Source organism: Streptopelia decaocto, assembly GCF_964273445.1.
Source record: "Streptopelia decaocto genome assembly, chromosome: 9".
Taxonomy (NCBI): Eukaryota; Metazoa; Chordata; class Aves; order Columbiformes; family Columbidae; genus Streptopelia; species Streptopelia decaocto.
Genome location: NC_138664.1, coordinates 13,311,307 through 13,328,397, shown reverse-complemented (window position 1 = coordinate 13,328,397; position 17,091 = coordinate 13,311,307). Strand labels below are relative to the sequence as shown.

General features: G+C 67.1%; 2 protein-coding genes across 8 annotated transcripts; both read left to right on the top strand.

Annotated features, from left to right (window-relative positions):
- Positions 1 to 636: 636 nt before the first annotated feature.
- Positions 637 to 7,034, top strand: FES (FES proto-oncogene, tyrosine kinase). 5 transcript variants are annotated; one of them, XM_082061131.1, is made up of 19 exons: positions 637 to 736; positions 1,448 to 1,697; positions 1,794 to 1,967; positions 2,039 to 2,135; positions 2,494 to 2,677; positions 3,069 to 3,206; positions 3,297 to 3,416; positions 3,498 to 3,620; positions 3,688 to 3,874; positions 4,031 to 4,108; positions 4,335 to 4,544; positions 4,835 to 4,957; positions 5,126 to 5,179; positions 5,342 to 5,460; positions 5,659 to 5,753; positions 5,849 to 5,972; positions 6,105 to 6,262; positions 6,449 to 6,571; positions 6,716 to 7,034. In XM_082061131.1, the coding sequence occupies exons 2-19, from the start codon at positions 1,473 to 1,475 to the stop codon at positions 6,856 to 6,858; spliced, it is 2,475 nt and encodes an 824-aa protein (XP_081917257.1). In that variant the 5' UTR covers positions 637 to 736; positions 1,448 to 1,472; the 3' UTR covers positions 6,859 to 7,034. The 5 variants fall into 5 exon arrangements, 4 of the variants coding, with proteins under 4 accessions (XP_081917257.1, XP_081917255.1, XP_081917256.1 ...); XM_082061129.1 differs by having other exon boundaries at positions 4,037 to 4,108; positions 5,126 to 5,460; XM_082061130.1 differs by having other exon boundaries at positions 4,389 to 4,544; positions 5,126 to 5,460.
- Positions 7,035 to 7,426: 392 nt separating this feature from the next.
- On the top strand, positions 7,427 to 16,488 carry MAN2A2 (mannosidase alpha class 2A member 2). Of its 3 annotated transcripts, none has more exons than XM_082061077.1 (23): positions 7,427 to 8,115; positions 8,301 to 8,555; positions 8,707 to 8,851; positions 8,958 to 9,129; positions 9,868 to 9,995; positions 10,100 to 10,273; positions 10,496 to 10,682; positions 10,766 to 10,943; positions 11,104 to 11,306; positions 11,588 to 11,770; positions 11,933 to 12,047; positions 12,249 to 12,316; positions 12,426 to 12,591; positions 12,840 to 13,073; positions 13,159 to 13,281; positions 13,364 to 13,478; positions 13,550 to 13,683; positions 13,774 to 13,915; positions 14,192 to 14,325; positions 14,641 to 14,718; positions 15,048 to 15,242; positions 15,347 to 15,457; positions 15,891 to 16,488. In XM_082061077.1, exons 1-23 carry the CDS (start codon positions 7,984 to 7,986, stop codon positions 16,041 to 16,043), a joined length of 3,525 nt encoding a protein of 1,174 aa, XP_081917203.1. In that variant the 5' UTR covers positions 7,427 to 7,983; the 3' UTR covers positions 16,044 to 16,488. The 3 variants fall into 3 exon arrangements, with proteins under 3 accessions (XP_081917203.1, XP_081917202.1, XP_081917201.1); XM_082061076.1 differs by having other exon boundaries at positions 12,423 to 12,591; positions 15,344 to 15,457; XM_082061075.1 differs by lacking the exon at positions 14,641 to 14,718.
- The last annotated feature ends 603 nt before the right edge of the window (positions 16,489 to 17,091 follow it).

Below are 17,091 nucleotides of genomic sequence, written 5' to 3'. Positions count from 1 at the left end.
GGTGGTGGCTGCCCCTGCAGTGCGGCTGCCTGGCCTGAGCGGTCCCACTGCGGCACCAGTGAGGCACATTGAGAGGGGACGCGCCTGGGGCTGCGCAGGGAGCGGGGTCCCGGCCAGGTGGGCACAGGCTGGCACCGAGGGCTGGGTCATGGCTTTGGGGGTGCCCGTGTGGTGGATGCTCCATCCTGTGGCCTTTCACGATCACAAAGGCCAGGCTCGCAGTGGTCCCCCTCAGCAGGGCTCCACAGGGACCTGAGGATGCCTCTGGTCCCCCCAAGTCCCTGCAGCCTCTCAGGGCAGCTGGGGCACAGAGAGGGGCTGGGGAACAGGCAGGACCAGGCACGGCTGAAGGGGCTTTTCTGGGGGAAACCCTGTGGGGCTGCGGCTGAGCTCAGGCTCCACGGGGCTGGGGAACCATGGCTGGGACGAGAAGAAGCCCTGGGCTCCCACAGACACCAGTCCTGCTGGGGCCAGGCCTTGGCACGAGGCAGCTGGAGGGGCGGCAGGGCTGGAGCTGCCCAGCTACAGCAGAGCCATGTGCTGGTATCGGCCACGGGCGCGGGGACTGGCAGGGAGGGGAGGAAGCGCAGGAAATCTCGCAATGGCTGTATGGTCAGCACTGGGTTTCCTGTTCCTCCCCAGGAGCTGGAGCTGCACCCGGTCCAGACTGCGCCGGCCCCGGCCCCGGGAGGACGCCAGAACCAGCCCGACAGCAGTGACCTTGCGGCACACACAGGTCAGAGGGGCCGTGCCCCAGGGGACAGGGACCCCTTTGTGGGGCGGGGGGGACTCAGCCCTGGCCCTCTGCAGGGTCACAGGATGTGTCAGGGCACATCCTGCCCAGCACAGAGACGTGTCCCAGCACCCTCCTGCTCCTGCTGCTCCCTTGCTGCAGGGCAGGGCACCCCAGGACTGCAACTGGGACCAATCGGGCTCCCAATGGTCCTGGGTACTGGGACACATCCAGGCTTGGCACCTTACCCCAGGGCTCAGCGCCCTGTCCTCCTCCTGCTGACTCCCCACCCGTGTCCTGGCCCCCAAGAGCTCCTCTGTCCCAGTGTGTCCCTGTCACGGGAACAGGGGTGAGGTGCTGATGGGCAGGATGGGGTGGGTGCCCCGGCTGGGGGATTTGTGGCTGTGCTGCCCCCAGGAGCAGTCCCGCACACATGGCAGAGGAGACGTTGCTGGTTCTGACCCACATTTCCTTTTTCCTGGCACCGGCTCCAGGGGCCCCAGCTGCCGTGGGGCTTGGGGTGCGCTCAGCCCTCCCATCTGCTTTGAAAGCACTTTGTGAGGCCAATTGCATGGGGCAGGGAGGGCTCTGACCCCACTGCCGCCCAGCCCAGCTTCCATGTCCCAGGGGGCCCATGGGACAGGAGGGGGTGACGCACAGGTGAGCACAGTGCAGGGTGGCAGCCATGGCTGAGGCTCCCCCACCGCTCCGCAGCCTCCTCCCGCTGGGACGCAGGGCCATGGGCTTCGGGCTGGAGCTGTGGTGCCCGCAGGGGCACAGCGCGCTGCTGCGGCTGCAGGACAGTGAGCTGCGCCTCCTGGAGACCATGAAGAAGTGGATGTCGCAGCGCGCCAAGAGCGACCGGGAGTACGCAGGGATGCTGCACAACATGTTCTCCCAGCTGGAGAAGCAGGAGGGCCCTGGGCAGCTCCGCACCAGCGACCAGGGTGGTCAGATCTGGGAGGTAGGGATGCCCTGGTGTGGGAGCATGCCCCACAGAGCCAGCGTGGAGTCAGAGGTTGGCAGTCCCCGCACCGCCTGTGACACCGTGTCCCTGCAGTCCTGGGGGGTGCTGGCGAGCCGGACCGAGACGCTGAGCCAGATCCTGCGGCGGCACGCGGAGGAGCTGGTGGCGGGGCCACTGGCCAAGCTGAGCCTGCTCATTCGAGACAAGCAGCAGCTCCGCAAGGCCTACAGCGAGCGGTGGCAGCAGCTCAGCCAGGAGTACACCCGGGTACGCGGGTCCCGGCGGGGGCGGCAGGGGCCTGTCCTGGCCCCGCTCCCCTGACGGCGTCTCCTCCCCAGACCACGCAGCAGGAGATGGAGAAGCTGAAAGCGCAGTACCGCAGCCTGGCGCGTGACAGCGCCCAGGCCAAGCGCAAGTACCAGGAGGCCAGCAAAGGTACCTGGCCTGTCCCCATCCCACTGTGTCCCCTCCAGGCTCTGCTGGCGGGTCAGGGATGGCTGGAGCACCCTCCGCCCTGTGAGACCCACGGCACAGCCTGGACTGGGTGGGAGCTCTGGGGCTGGTGCACGGAGAGGCCAGCCTGGCCCCAGGGGACTGGGCAAAACTCCCAGGGCTCACAGGGAGGGGTGTGTGGGGAGGTGTGTGACTGCCCAGGGCCCCTGCCTGCCCTGGGACCCCCTCCCAGCCCCATTACCCCTCAGCCCCAGCCCTGCTGGATACCAGGGGAATGTGCTGAAGCACCGGGACCAGCAGTGTGGCAGCAGGGGGTGTTTTCCATGGCCTCTCCCCCCAGACAAGGAGCGAGACAAGGCAAAGGAGAAGTATGTGCGCAGCCTGTGGAAGCTTTATGCCCTGCACAACCAGTACGTGCTGGCTGTGCGGGCGGCCGCGCTCCACCACCAGCACCACTACCAGCGGGCGCTGCCCAGCCTCCACCAGTCCCTTTACAGCCTGCAGCAGGAGATGGTCCTTGTCCTGTAAGAGCCCTGCCTGCCCCGCATCCCACTGCCTGCTGCTGCTGCTGCCCCTTGTCCTGCTGCCTGTCCTGTGTCCTGCTGCCCGTCCCTGGGCACCCTGTGGTCCCTGGGAACTGGCACTGCTCCCTCCTCCTGCCAGAGCCCCACTGACGATGTGCACCCTTCCTGCCTCGTCACCTGCCCGTGCACCCCCTGCCCCTCACGCTGGGGCTGTCACAGTGATGCTCCGCAGCACTGTGCGAGATGTGGGGACTGAATGCACAAGCCAGTGGGACACAGGGACGGGCCAGCCTGGGCGGCAGGGTTGGGGCAGGGGTGGTGGTGCTGTGTTGCGGGGCCCTTGGCTGGGGGCACGGGAGCCCAGCAGTCCCCAGCAGCCACGTTCCCGCAGGAAGGAGATCCTCCAGGAGTACTACAGCATCAGCAGCCTGGTGCAGGAGGACGTGCTGGCCGTGCACCAGGAAATCACCAGCGCCATCCAGGCCATTGACCCGGCCACAGAGTACAGCGGCTTCATCCAGAGCCACAGGTACAGCCGCAGGCAGCGCAGCCCCTCTGCAGTCATGGCCCTGCCAGCCGCGGGGCAGACAGGAGGCTGAGCCACGCTGGCTGCCTGCAGGTACGGCTCTGAGGTGCCGCCAGCCGTGTCCTTCGACAAGAGCTTGCTGGAGGAGACGGAGAGCCTGGCCCCAGGGGAGCTGCAGCTCAACGAGCTGACCGTCGAAAGCGTCCAGCACTGGTGAGCGGGGCCGGGCCATAGGCTGGGGCTGCCGTGGCGGCAGCGCAGCTCAGTGCCATCCGGCACCTGCATCATTTGCAGCCTGACGTCGGTTGAGGAGGAGCTGGTGGCTGCCACAGAGGCTGTGGGCAGCAAGGAGCAGCGGGTGCGGGAGCTGCAGGCGGAGATCCGGGACGAGGAGCAGAGACGCAGCCCCGGGGAGCGGTGAGGTTTGGTGGGCAGGGGCCGAGGGGCTGGGGTGGCTGGGCCTGACGTCCTGTCCCGTCCCCAGGGTGCACTTGCTGAGCAAGTGGCAGGGGCTGCAGGACGCACAGCAGCAGCTCGAGGGCTGCCTGTGCACCCAGGCCAAGCTGCAGGCTCAGCGGGAGCTGCTGACAGAGAAGCTGGTGGTGCTGGACAGCGGGGAGCCCCTGCCCGCCCTGCCGCTGCAGGAGGACCGGCACTCCGTCTGCTCTGCGGTGAGTGCTCCCTCCCGCACTGGGACCTGCAGGGATGGGGTGTGCTGGGCTGGGGAAACCGCAGGGATGGGGTGTGCTGGGCTGGGAAAACCGCAGGGATGGGGTGTGCTGGGCTGGGGTCTCCCCCTGCAGGGCACAGCTCTCACACCTCTCCAGGAGCAGGAGCGGAGTGGGGCCTCTGCACTGGAGACCCTCAAGAATCACATCTCAGGCATCTTCAGCCCCAAGTACTCGGTGAGTCCCTGGGCACCTCTGGCCACTCTGCCCTCCTACTGGGTGCCTTGCTGAGCCTCCCAGCCCCCCAGCACCCCCTACCCTCTCCTCCCCACCTTATAGCCCCCTCCCCTCAGTGCTCCAGCCCTTGCAGTCTCTGCTCCTGCTGTGGGTGCAGCTTCCAGCCACTGCTACTGCCCCGGCACGGCCCGGGGATACGGCTGGGCTCACCCCTGTCTCCACCCAGCTGCCGCCCCCAGTGCCCCTGATCCCGGAGGTGCAGAAGCCGCTGTGCCAGCAGGTCTGGTACCACGGGGCCATCCCGCGTGCGGAGGTGCAGGAGCTGCTGAGCTGCAACGGGGACTTCCTGGTGCGGGAGAGCCAGGGCAAGCAGGAGTACGTGCTCAGCGTGCTGTGGGATGGGCAGCCCCGGCACTTCATCATCCAGGCTGTCGACGTGAGTGACTGCAGCCGGGGTCCCTGCCTGGGCACGGCCCCTGGCTCCGCCGCCACAGGGCGACTGGTGCGAGCGCACAGGACGTGTGCGTACAATATGGGTTCTGTGTGCCCCTTCTTGTATGGGCCGAGCACGGAGTGTGGTGTGAGCCCTGCTTTGTGTGTGTGAGTGCTCGCTTGTGCGTGCTTGCCATGCCTGGTGTGCAGGCATGTCCTGTGCCATGTGTGTGCACAGCCGTGCACCCCAGCCCATGTGTGGGGCAGGAAACCCCTCACCTCCCCTCCCCACAGAACATGTACCGGCTGGAGGGGGATGGCTTCCCCACCATCCCGCTACTGGTCGAGCACCTCCTGCAGAGCCAGCAGCCCATCACACGCAAGAGCGGGATCATCCTGGCCAGGGCTGTGCCCAAGGTGACATGGGCAGTGGGGAGGCAGACAAGTCCCCTGCACATGGGGCAGCCCTGGGGGGCCTGCACACTGGAGACCCCCCTCCGGGGCTACCTGAGGGGAAGCTGCAGGGGCAGGGGGTGCGGGCCTGCAGTGGGCTGGGGGATGGCTCACGACCTTCGGTGTCTGCAGGACAAATGGGTGCTCAACCACGAGGATGTGCTGCTGGGGGAGCGCATTGGCCGGGTGAGTCGGGGTGCTCCGGTCCCTGCCTGCAGGGGTCTGTGGGAGGACAGGGCTGTCCCAGGGTCTGCAGGAGACAGGGCTGTCCCAGGGGGTCACAGGAGGACAGGGTGCCCCTGGCCACACCATGGCAAGCTGTGCTGGTGCAGCCACGTCTCTCGGCAGGGTAACTTTGGGGAGGTGTTCAGCGGCCGCCTGCGTGCTGACAACACCCCCGTGGCTGTGAAATCCTGCCGGGAAACCCTCCCACCTGAACTCAAGGCCAAGTTTCTGCAAGAAGCCAGGTTTGTGCAGTCATCACACTGATCCCAGTCTGTCTGTCTGTCTGTCCTCAGGACTTGGGGCTGCTCCAACCCCCTGGTACTGCAGCATCCTTGTGCTGAGGGTCTTGTCCCTGGGACAGCCAGGCACAGCGTCCTGGGGACAGTGCAGAGGTGGCATGGGGCCCTGAGCACCCACGGTGCCCTTCCTTGTCCCCACAGGATTCTCAAGCAGTACAACCACCCCAACATCGTCCGGCTCATTGGTGTCTGCACCCAGAAGCAGCCCATTTACATCGTTATGGAGCTGGTGCAGGGTGAGTGGCCCCGTCCCGTGGCAGACGGTGGGTGTGCGCAGCTCGCTGCGGTGTACCAGGGCAGCCGCCCGCCAGCTCCGCCATCCTGGGTGCAGGTGGGGACTTCCTGAGCTTCCTGCGCAGTGAGGGGCCCCATCTGCGCGTGAAGGAGCTGATCAAGATGACAGAGAATGCTGCCGCTGGCATGGAGTACCTGGAGAGCAAGCACTGCATCCACAGGTGGGCTCTGGCAATGCGGGCATGTGCCGAGCAGGGCAGGTGAACCCCAGAGCCCTTGCTGCCTCCATCCCATGCCAGGTGAGGGGCCTGTGGATGGCCGCATGTGCAGCTCATGGCTCTGGGCCATCCCAGGGACCTGGCCGCTCGCAACTGCCTGGTGACGGAGAAGAATGCCCTCAAGATCAGTGACTTCGGGATGTCACGGGAGGAGGAGGATGGCATCTATGCCTCCACGGGCGGGATGAAGCAGATCCCCGTCAAGTGGACTGCGCCCGAAGCACTCAATTACGGTAAGGGATGGAGCCGGACGTGGCCAGGCAGCCCCATGGCACGGCTGGGAGCCAGAAGTCCAGGGCTCACCGTGCTGCTCCCCAGCGCCTGGTCCTGGGAAGGGAGTCAGAGGGGGCACACCAGCCAGGGCAATGGTGCCACGGGTGTCCCCAGCTGCCAGCAGCCGTCCCACCCCATGTCCCCAGGCCGATACAGCTCAGAGAGTGATGTCTGGAGCTTCGGGATCCTGCTGTGGGAAGCCTTCAGCCTGGGTGCTGTCCCCTACGCCAACCTCAGCAACCAGCAGACACGAGAGGCAGTGGAGCAGGGTGAGCGCGCAGCCGGGGTCTGGCTCTCGAGGGCCCCGCACTGCAGCTCCGCTGTGGGGCCGTGCCTGTGGGATGGGCAGGGCAGGGTTGTGGGGATGAGGGGCTGGTGGTGCTGGCTGCCATGTCACCATCCCTGCTTTCCAGGCGTGCGGCTGGACCGCCCGGAGCAGTGCCCCGAGGAGCTGTACCAGCTGATGCAGCGCTGCTGGGAGTACGACCCCCGCAAGCGGCCCAGCTTCAGCACCCTCCACCAGGACCTCGTTGCCATCCGCAAGCGGCACCGGTGAGGGGACCGCCAGGCCCAGGACGTCCCGCCAGCCCCGCTCAGGACCGCACCGTGTGCCGCGGGTCCGTCCCCCGGGCAGTGCCTGCGGGGAACGCAGGGCGCTGGGGCGGCCGGACGCGGCTGAGCCCCCCAGCCCAGGGCAGGGGCGCCCGCAGCCCTGCCGGACGTGATCCTGTGTAATAAACCACCGAGCTCCACAGCAGCTGCGTCTGGGGGTGCAGGGGGTGCAGACCCGGGGGCCGGCGGGGCCACGCGCCTGCGCTGCACCGGGACGGGGGCACCGGAGCGGCACTGGCACCGCGACCCAGCCCGGGGCTGCGGGGGATGGCGAGACCTGTCCCCGGGGCTACTGGGGGACGTCCGGGTGTGTGCCCAGGGCTATGGAGGGCTGACCGGGTCTGTCCCGCGGGTTGTGCGGGGTGGCGGGGCTGCCCCCGAGCGCTCCGGCCGGGTCGGTCCCGCCCCCGCGGTCGCCGCGCTGCGCTGCCCGGCGGAGCCGCCTCCCGCCGGGGCCGGGGCCGGGGCCGGGGCCGGGCCTGGGGCCGGGCGGGCGGGGCGGCGGGCGGGGCCTGGCCCATCGCGGCCGTGGCAGCCGGCGGGCCCGGGCCGGGCGATGTGAGGAGCCGGGAAGGGCCGCGGAGCCGCCCAGGGTAAGAGCGGAGGCGCCGCGCCCCCAGAGCCGACCCGCGGTGGGCGGCCCCGGCCCGGCCCGGCCCTCCCCGCTCCCCTCCCCTCCCCTCCCCTCCCCTCCCCGGGCCGGGCTGCGGCGCAGAGGCCCCGGGCTCCCGGCTCGGCGGGGCCGCCGCGGCCTCCTCCGGCCCCGGCTGCTCCCGACCCGTCCCCTCCAGCCCCGGGCCGGTGCAGCTCCAACCTGGGCTATAAATACCCGGTGCCGGATTAAGCGAAGTAGGACACGGGGGGGCGAGGAGGAGGTTGGCGGCGGGCAGGAGGCAAGCGAGGGCCGGGCAGGGCACGGGCGCACCGGGCTGCGCTCAGCCCCGGGCAGGCGGCACCGGCCCGGCCCGTGTCCCTGCGCCCGTCCGGCCCCCGCTCCGCCCCGGCTCTGCCCCCCGGGACACCGGCACCGCTCTGCCCGGGCGCAGGTCCGTCCCTGCAGCGCTGCGGGATGAAGCTGAAGAAGCAGGTGACAGTGTGTGGAGCTGCCATCTTCTGCGTGGCTGTTTTCTCCCTCTACCTGATGCTGGACCGGGTGCAGCACGACCCCACACGCCACCAGAGCGGGGGCAACTTCCCCAGGGTGAGCGAGGGGGCTGTGGGGACGGGCGAGTGGGACAGGGACAGGGACAGGACTGCTCGGGGGCAGCCGGCACAGCCTGGTTACTGGGGCCAGGGCTTGTTTCCTGCTGCTGTCAGTGCCCGTGGGGCCCAGACCTGCCTGGCAAAGGGCAGCAGTGGCTCTGATCGTGGCGTCTGCATCACCAGAGCCAGATCTCAGTGCTGCAGAACCGCATTGAGCAGCTGGAGCAGCTGCTGGAGGAGAACCACGAGATCATCAGCCACATCAAGGACTCGGTGCTGGAGCTGACAGCCCACACAGAGGCGCAGCCGGCGCTGCCCCACCACGCACCAAATGGCTCCTGGGTGCTGCCCCCTGAGAGTCGCCCGAGCTTCCTCTCCGTGTCCCCGCAGGACTGCCAGTTTGCCCTGGGGGGCAAGGGCCAGAGCCCAGACCTGCAGGTGAGGGGCCGCAGTCTTGGTGCAGCAGGTCGGGGCACATCTCTGCTGGCACAAGGGGCTCCATACCAGGGTGTCCATGGGGTCCTGGCCCTGTGCTGTTGGGGGTCTCTCCATCCGGGGTCTGCCCTGAGCCCTGTCTCCCACCTGGCAGATGATGGCTGTGTATTCCCTGCTGCCCTTTGACAACCAGGATGGCGGCGTGTGGAAGCAGGGCTTTGATATCACCTATGAGCCCAACGAGTGGGACATGGAGCCGCTGCAGGTGTTTGTGGTGCCGCACTCGCACAACGACCCCGGTGAGTAGCAGGCAGGGAAGGGGCGGGCGAGCCCAGCCCCTGCTGCCCCGCACATCTGCGGGGAAGGGCTGGGCCATGCACACTGACCCCCAACATGTGCTGGCAGGCTGGATCAAGACTTTTGACAAGTACTACTATGACCAGACGCAGCACATCCTCAACAGCATGGTGCTGAAGATGCAGGAGGACCCGCGCCGGCGCTTCATCTGGTCTGAGATCTCCTTCTTCTCCAAGTGGTGGGACAACATCAGTGCCCAGAAGCGGGCTGCAGTGCGGAGGTAGGGCTGCCCCCCGGCTCCACTGCCCTGCGAGCACCAGGAGTCAGAGGGAGGGGCCCTGGGGAGACGAAGGCTGCCCAGGCTGCAGTGCAGCACTGGGGGCTCTGCGCAGCTCACCATGGGGTGCCTGGCACTGCCAGCAACCTCTCGGTGCTGCGAGACGTCAGACACACAGCAGTGTGCAGGGACACGGGGTGTGTGACACACTCCACAGCAGGGTCTGAGGAGCTGGGGGAGGCAGGTCTCACCCACTCTTCTCCCTGTGCTCCTGGGGCTGGGAAATTCCCTCCCGTCACTATAACCCTGAGCATGCAAACTCGGCTGCAGGGCCCAAGTGGTGCCAGCACTTTGCAAGGCCCAGGGCACCCTCAGGGGCTGGGAGACCTGGAGAGCAGCACTGTGTGGTGGGAGACGTCCCTGTTGTCACCCCTCTTCCCTGGGAGGGCTGGGGTGGAGGACAGAGGGATCATGGGCTGCAGGGCACAGTGGACGTTCATGGCCTGCGTGGGGATGGGCTCTGGCTGGGGCCTCGGCCAGTCCGGTGCTGTGGAGTGACATCTGTCCATTGTCTGTATGTCCATGTGGGGACAGTGCGGGTGGTGGGACATGGCAGCTGGTGGTTGCGGAGGCTGCGGTGGGACCAAGTGGCCCCAAGACTGGGGAGGCTCTGCCATGGACATGCAGCTGGTCACAGGGCTGTGCCCGGAGCTGGTGGTGTCTTGTGTGTCCCCCTCACAGGCTGGTTGGCAATGGGCAGCTGGAGATGGTGACGGGTGGCTGGGTGATGCCCGATGAGGCCAATTCCCACTACTTTGCCATGATCGACCAGCTGATTGAGGGGCATCAGTGGCTGGAGAAGAACATTGGTGAGAGCTGGGGGTGCTGGGCAGTGGGGGTGGTGCTGGCAGGGGTCTGCTCAATGTGCCCGTGGGCACCCACCCCCGTGGGGCTGACAGGTCTGTGTCCCCAGGCGTGACACCCCGATCTGGCTGGGCCGTTGACCCCTTTGGGTACAGCTCCACCATGCCCTACCTTCTGAAGCGCTCCAACCTGACGGGGATGCTCATCCAGCGTGTGCACTATGCCATCAAGAAGCACTTTGCTGCCACTCAGAACCTGGAGTTCATGTGGAGACAGACATGGGGTGAGGGGCTGCAAGGGCAGAGGGGCCCTTGCAGGGTGGGTGGAAGTGGGGAACAGCTACTGACCACTTTCCTGTGTGGCTAGTGAGCCTGGCTGGGAGGTGGTGGCTCTGCCCTGTGGCAGTTTTGTCCTGTAGGACAGCCCCAGGGTGCCTGTGGGACCCCTGCTTGGGGACAGGCAAGGTGGAGATGTTGTTGATGCTCATCTGTCCTTGGTCCCACAGACCCGGACGCCAGCACCGACATCTTCTGCCACATGATGCCCTTCTACAGCTACGATGTGCCCCACACCTGTGGGCCAGACCCCAAGATCTGCTGCCAGTTTGACTTCAAGCGCCTGCCAGGTGGCCGGATCAACTGCCCGTGGAAGGTGCCTCCCCGAGCCATCACCGATGCCAACGTGGCGGAGCGGTGAGTGCTGCGGGGACAGGGACCGTGGCTCCGAGCCCCAGGGCCCTGCCTGGGCACCAGCTCACGCCCTGGCCCTGACACAGAGCCCAGCTGCTGCTGGACCAGTACCGCAAGAAGTCCAAGCTGTACCGCAGCAAGGTGCTGCTGGTGCCTCTGGGAGACGATTTCCGCTACGACAAGCCGCAGGAGTGGGACGCCCAGTTCCTCAACTACCAGCGCATCTTCGACTTCCTCAACTCCCAGCCCAACCTCCACGTCCAGGTACATGCAGGGGCGTCTAAGGCAGCGCAGGGGGCTGGGGAGAGCAGGGCCCCACAGATGGGGGTTGTGGGGAGCCCAGTTTGGGGGTGGGCAGTGTGAGAGGGGCAATGTGAGCTGTGGCAGCTCCCCATGTGCTCAGGGCTCTGCACGTGTCCTGCAGGCGCAGTTTGGGACGCTCTCCGACTACTTTGATGCTCTATACAAGAAGGCGGGCATTGTGCCGGGGATGAGACCACCCGGGTTCCCAGTGCTGACGGGGGATTTCTTCTCCTATGCGGACCGGGAGGATCACTACTGGACGGGATACTTCACCTCCCGGCCCTTCTACAAGAGCCTGGACCGGGTGCTGGAGGCCCATCTCCGGTGAGGGGGTGCGGGCTGGCCCCACACAGGGGGTGTGTGCTGGGGGCAGAGTTGGCCGGGTAGCACCTGGTGCTCTGGCCCATGCCTGGTCTGTGCCCAGTCTGTGCCCGGCCACCAGCGTGCTGGGGGTCCCAGCCACGGCCCAGGCCCCTTGCCCAGCCCCAGGGCAGCGGGTGCCACCACCTGCCCTCCCCAAGGCTGTGTCCTGTGCACTGTGGGCGCACAGGCCGGGCTGCTGCTCCTCGGGGTGCCAGGGCCCGTGGTGACCTGTTGTTGTGCAGGGGGGCAGAGATCCTGTTCAGCCTGGCGCTTGCCCACGCCCGCCGCACCGGCACTGATGGCCGGTACCCAGTCTCTGATTACGCCCTGCTGACCAATGCCCGCCGCAACATGGGCCTCTTCCAGCACCACGATGCCATCGCTGGCACCGCCAAGGAGGCCGTGGCGGTTGACTATGGATCCCGGTGCGTGCAGTGGCCAGAGCGCGGCTCTGGGGGGTTGGTGGGCACAGGGCTGGGACTGTGGTTGTGTGTTGGGTCCTGTGGTGCCCCTCTCCCAGGGGCTGTGGGGGGGACACTGGGACAGGATGGGACAGTCACGGGTGGCTCACTGTGCCTGTGCCCCAGGCTGCTCCACTCTCTGACCAACCTCAAGCGTGTAATCATCAATGCTGCGCATTACCTCGTGCTGGGGGACAAGAACACCTACCACCACGACCCTGCAGCACCCTTTCTTAGCATGGTGAGCAGCACTTGCCCCATGGCTCCATGTGCCCTGGCACACCAGGCCATGCTGGGGCAGCTGTCCCTGTGTCCCCAGGGAGAACAGCCTTGCCTGCCTGTGCAGTGCTGGGCAGTGGCACGGGGAAGGGGTCCCAGCCTGTGCCAGTGTTCCTGGGTCCCATGGCGGGTACCCCCTGGCTCTGACTGCTCCTCTCTCCAGGACGACACACGCGCCAGCCAGGATTCCCTCCCGGAGAAAACCGTGGTCAAACTGGGCGCCTTGCCCAGGTAGGGGCTGCCAGCCTGGCTCTCGGGGCTGTGGGCCTGTGGGGGGCAGCAAGGGGGTGCACGGGCCCCATGGGGGCTGGGGTGGCTATCCCCGTGTGACCCCCAGCAGGTTCCTGGTGGTGTTCAACCCACTGGAGCAGGAGCGCCTGAGCGTGGTGCCGGTGCTGGTGGACTCCCTGCACACACACGTGCTCTCCGAGGAGGGGCAGCCCCTGCCCTGCCAGCTCAGCGCGCACTGGGGCTCCGCCACCAGCGTGGTGCCCAATGTGTACCAGGTACAGGGTGCCCTGGTGCCCACTCCCCCTGCATTTCAGCCCGCACAGCCCCCTCACATGCTGCTCCCACGGCTGGGACACCCCCTCAGCCGTCACCTCTGGCAACAAGTGTCCCACATCCCAACGCAAGCCCCCACTGCTCAGGAACCCCCCACAACACCCTTCAGCAGGGACCGCGGCAGCGCCGTGCTGGGTCTTTGCCAGCAGGGCCCAGGTGAGCGCTGGCTCAGGCCTCGACGCTGCCGCAGGTGTCGGTCCTGGCCCGGCTGCCCGCACTGGGGCTGCGTGTGCTGCAGCTGCACGAGTCCTCCGGCCGCCCCACGCTGGCATCCTCCGTGCGCCTCTACCTGCACGGCCGGGACCTGCCCGTGCACCAGCAGGAGGCCATACCCCTGCACGTCTTCCCGGCTGCCGCCAATGACTTCTGCCTGGAGAACCAGCACCTACGTGCCTGCTTCTCGGGGCGCTCGGGCCTGCTGCAGGCGAGTGCGGGGCTCTGGTGGCGAGGGTGAGGAGAGAGGGGACACGGCACTGTGTGCTCATGCTGTGCTGGCCTGTGCCCTGCAGAGCATCCGCCGAGCTGGGGAGGAGCAGGAGCAGCGGGTGAGCAGCGAGTTCCTTGTCTATGGCACCAGGACCTCAAAGGACAAAAGCGGAGCTTATCTGTTTCTGCCTGACGGCGAGGCTAAGGTACAGGAGCCTGCTGGCAGCCATGCCCGTGGCCCTGCAACAGGCCTGCCAGCAGCAGCTCAGCACAGCCCTCCTCTCCCAGCCCTATGTCCCCAAGGACCCCCCGGTGGTGCGGGTGACGGAGGGACCCCTCTTCTCAGAGGTTGCCAGCTATTACCAGCATGTGCAGATCACGGTGCGGCTTTACAACGTGCCAGGTGAGACATGCGTGGCTGTGCCGAGGCAGTTGCTGGCCTGGGGGGAGCAGCCCCTCACTGCCTGCCTGCAGGGGTGGAGGGTCTGTCCCTGGAGGTGACCTGCCTGGTGGACATCCGAGACCACATCAACAAGGAGCTGGCCCTGCGCTTCAGCACAGACATTGAGAGCGACGACACCTTCTTCACAGACCTCAATGGTTTCCAGGTATCTGTGGGCCTGGGGAGGGACAGCAGCGGGGGACAATGCTCCGGCACCGTGGAGCCACCTCCGGTGCTGAGCCCTGTCCCTTGGCAGATCCAGCCCCGCAGGTACCAGCGGAAGCTGCCACTGCAAGCCAATTTCTACCCCATGCCCACCATGGCCTACATCCAGGACCCGCGGAGCCGCCTGACGCTGCACACAGCCCAGGCGCTGGGGGTGTCCAGCCTCGCCAGCGGTGAGCCGGGGGCTGGGGACCTGGGGCTGTGCCCTGGGGAGCTGCAGGGCTGGTGCAGGGCCGGGACTGCCCTCGGCCAGGGATGCTGGGGAGGAGGGTGCCACGGGGTGGGTGCAGGGGGATGCTGCAGGTAGGCAAATGGTGTCCTGGTCCCTCTGTCCCTGGGGGTTCCCCAGCTGTCCCCAGTCCCGTGGGAGCATGTCCATGTGTGGCAGCTGAGGGTGTGGGGTGACTGGGTCCTGCTGACGCTGGGGTAATGGGACTGGCTCTCCACAGGCCAGCTGGAGGTGATCCTGGACCGTCGCCTCATGCAGGATGACAACCGGGGCCTGGGCCAGGGGCTGAAGGACAACAAACGGACTTGCAACCGCTTCCGCCTGCTCTTGGAACGCCGCTCCACCGCCAACAAGGTGCGTGGGCTGCAAGGCTGCAGGACCAGGCTCGGGCATGGTGCTGCTCGCTGGACAGCTCAGCCCAGCCATGGGACGTGGCAGGAAGCCACATGTGTATCGAGGTGCAGGCTCTCCTCCCTGCTGCACCTGGCCCTGCCATCATGCTGGCATGGCACAGGGACGGCACTGCCTGGGGCAGGTCTTTGGGGAGGGTGGGACCGTGGACCAGGGTCTGTCCCACAGCCGGGGTGTGGGGCCATCCCCCTTGTAATTGTGGTGTTCTTGTGCCGTCCCCTTGCTGCTCTCTGTGCATGCGACATGTCACCTGTTCAGAGCTCCGGCTTCTTTTCCAAACTGGCCTCCATGTTTAAAGCCTTGGGCTTCCCCGGCGCCAGGACTGGCAGCCCAGAGGTAATGGCCGGCCTGGCCCCACCACCTCTCCCTGTCTCGTGCACTAGCCACTAGCCACTAGCCTAGCCAGGCCCTGTAGCAGAGCCATAGTCTGACCATAAGTAGCCAGGCCCATGCAGGCTGCCTGGCTGCAGACGCCTGCCCTGTTTGGGCACTGGGTAGGAGGTCACACCAGGGGTCAGCTCTGGCTGCCTGGTGCTGGTGGATGCCTGTTCTGTGGGTGCTGCTGGGGAGGCTGCGATGAGCAGGAGGTGCCGTGGCCCCTGTCCCGGCTCTGCCCCGTCCTGCTGCTCCCTGGGCCCGTGCTGACCCTTCCTGCTCTTGGGCAGGTGCAGGATGGGCGCCCCATCAGCTTCCCCTCGCTGCTGAGCCACCTCACCTCCATGTACCTGAACGCTGAGGCTCTGGTCCTGCCCATGGCCCAGGAGAAGCTGTCCCCACCAGCTCTGCGCTCGTTCCTGCCCCTTTCCACCACCCTCCCCTGTGACTTCCACATCCTGAACCTGCGGACGCTGCAGGCAGAGGTGAGCTGTGCCCAGGAGCAGGGCGGGCATGGCCTGGGGCAGGAGGACTTGGGTCTCACACCCGCTGTCCTCAGTGTCACAGCTCACTCCCTGTCTCCCAGCAGGATGACTCGCTGCCCTCGGCCGAGGCAGCCCTGATCCTGCACCGCAAAGGCTTTGACTGTAGCCTGGAGGCCAAGAACCTGGGCTTCAACTGCACCACCAGCCAGGGCAGGGTAAGAGCTGCTGCTGCCTTCCCCACTGCCAGGTCAGAGCCAAGCTGGGCTCTGGCATGGCCAGTGCCAGAGCTGCCCCCCGTGCTCATGCCAGGCCAGGATGGGGGCTACAGGGGGCCCCTGGGTCTCCAAGCTCCAGCGTCCCAGAAATGGTGACTGGTCAAGAGTCTCACAGTGCAGCGCGTGGCCCCGCTCTGCCCCTTGCCCGGGCAAAGCTGGAGGATGTTGGTTTCTCACAAAGCGGGTCTGGACTCTTCCACGAGCCCCACACACCCAGGGAGGGAGGGCAGGGCCTGTGCTGGGTCTGTGGGGTGCCCTGGGTGCCGTGAGGTCTGCGAACGGGCTGCGGGCACAGCGCTTGGGGGGCAGCGCCGTGCTGCCAGGCCCCATGTCCCACCTGGGCCACCCGTCCTTCTCCCTCCTCTGTCCCCAGCTGGCCCTAGGCAGCCTGTTCCAGGGGCTGGAGCTGGGGTCCTTGCAGCCCACCTCGCTGACGCTGATGTACCCGCTGGGTGCAGCCCTCAACAGCACCAGCATCCACCTGGACCCCATGGAAATCTCCACTTTCCGCATCCGCCTGGTGTAGTGTCTCCGGGAGCGGGAGAGGAGCAGACAGGCCAGGCAGCATGGGAGCGGCGCTGAGCCCCGCGGCACCGGCACAGCCTGGGAGCGGCTGGGCCAGTGCACCCGCAACAGGGGAGCTGGAACTGGGCAGGAGGTGCCGGACTTTGCAAAGGCTGCTGCCTTCTAATTTATTAGTCCTGTGTTCTCAGATTTCAGAAGCTGCTGTGGCCGGGCTGCCTGTGGCAGGGGCTGGGCATGGCTCCAGGCAGCGGGCAGGCAAGGCTGCCCTGCCTTGTTCCCATGGCTGCCCCTGGCGGTGCACAGGCTGGGCGCCCCCCGGCCCGTGGGGCAGCACAGGGGCTGCCAGGAGCCTGGTGGGGTTGGGGCAGCTGCCTGAGGAGCTGCTGTGCACTGGAGACCGAGCTCCCCTGGAGCTTGTAGGAAACACGAGGCTGTTTTCCAAGGGACCTGGTCTGTGTCTGATTTGAGGTTTTCACACTGGTTGCGTGGGGCAGCGGGAACGATGCTCTGGTGCCCAAAGTGCCCGGCCAGCAGGTCTGTGGTGTCCCCAGGGCTCCGGGAAGCTGTCACCAGGAGCATCCTCTTAGTTGCTGTGAGGACCGCAGGGGTTGCCACACTCCCTGGGACCCCTGGGGCTAATTACTGCAGAGGGGAGAGGGCCGCAGGGAGGGCTGGTAAAGCTGAGCTCAGTCTCAGTCCCTGTGCAGCCCTGGGCTCAGCTGTGGCCCCAAGCGCAGGCAGAGATGGGCAGAACATGTGGGGCTGTCACGGAGCAGCCCCAGGGACAGCTGAGCCTGGGCAGGGCTGGGCTGCGAACCCACTGGGGGTTGTGCCGGGGCATGGGGACCTCAGCCCTGTGCTGGCACCGCGTGGCACCGGCAGCCCTGCTGGAGCCTGGCTAATGATGCGGCTGGTGGGGGCCCAGGCTGCTGGTGTGGGGGCCACTGCCCACAGGGTTTGGCTGCCAGGGGCTGTGGCACAGCCTGTGCACCGCCCCGGGAGCTCACCCCACAGCCCAGCCTGTGGCCCACGACACTGGGATCCCCTGA

Excerpts from the sequence above, each read along its gene's own strand:
- MAN2A2 (XM_082061076.1), top strand. The coding sequence starts at position 7,984 with ATGAAGCTGAAGAAGCAGGTGACAGTGTGTGGAGCTGCCATCTTCTGC. Across the intron at positions 10,944-11,103 it reads AGCCCAACCTCCACGTCCAG|GCGCAGTTTGGGACGCTCTC; the intron begins GTACATGCAGGG and ends CGTGTCCTGCAG. Across the intron at positions 13,074-13,158 it reads GGCGCTCGGGCCTGCTGCAG|AGCATCCGCCGAGCTGGGGA; the intron begins GCGAGTGCGGGG and ends TGTGCCCTGCAG.
- FES (XM_082061128.1), top strand. The coding sequence starts at position 1,473 with ATGGGCTTCGGGCTGGAGCTGTGGTGCCCGCAGGGGCACAGCGCGCTG. Across the intron at positions 4,545-4,834 it reads TCATCATCCAGGCTGTCGAC|AACATGTACCGGCTGGAGGG; the intron begins GTGAGTGACTGC and ends CCCTCCCCACAG. Across the intron at positions 4,958-5,125 it reads TGGCCAGGGCTGTGCCCAAG|GACAAATGGGTGCTCAACCA; the intron begins GTGACATGGGCA and ends CGGTGTCTGCAG.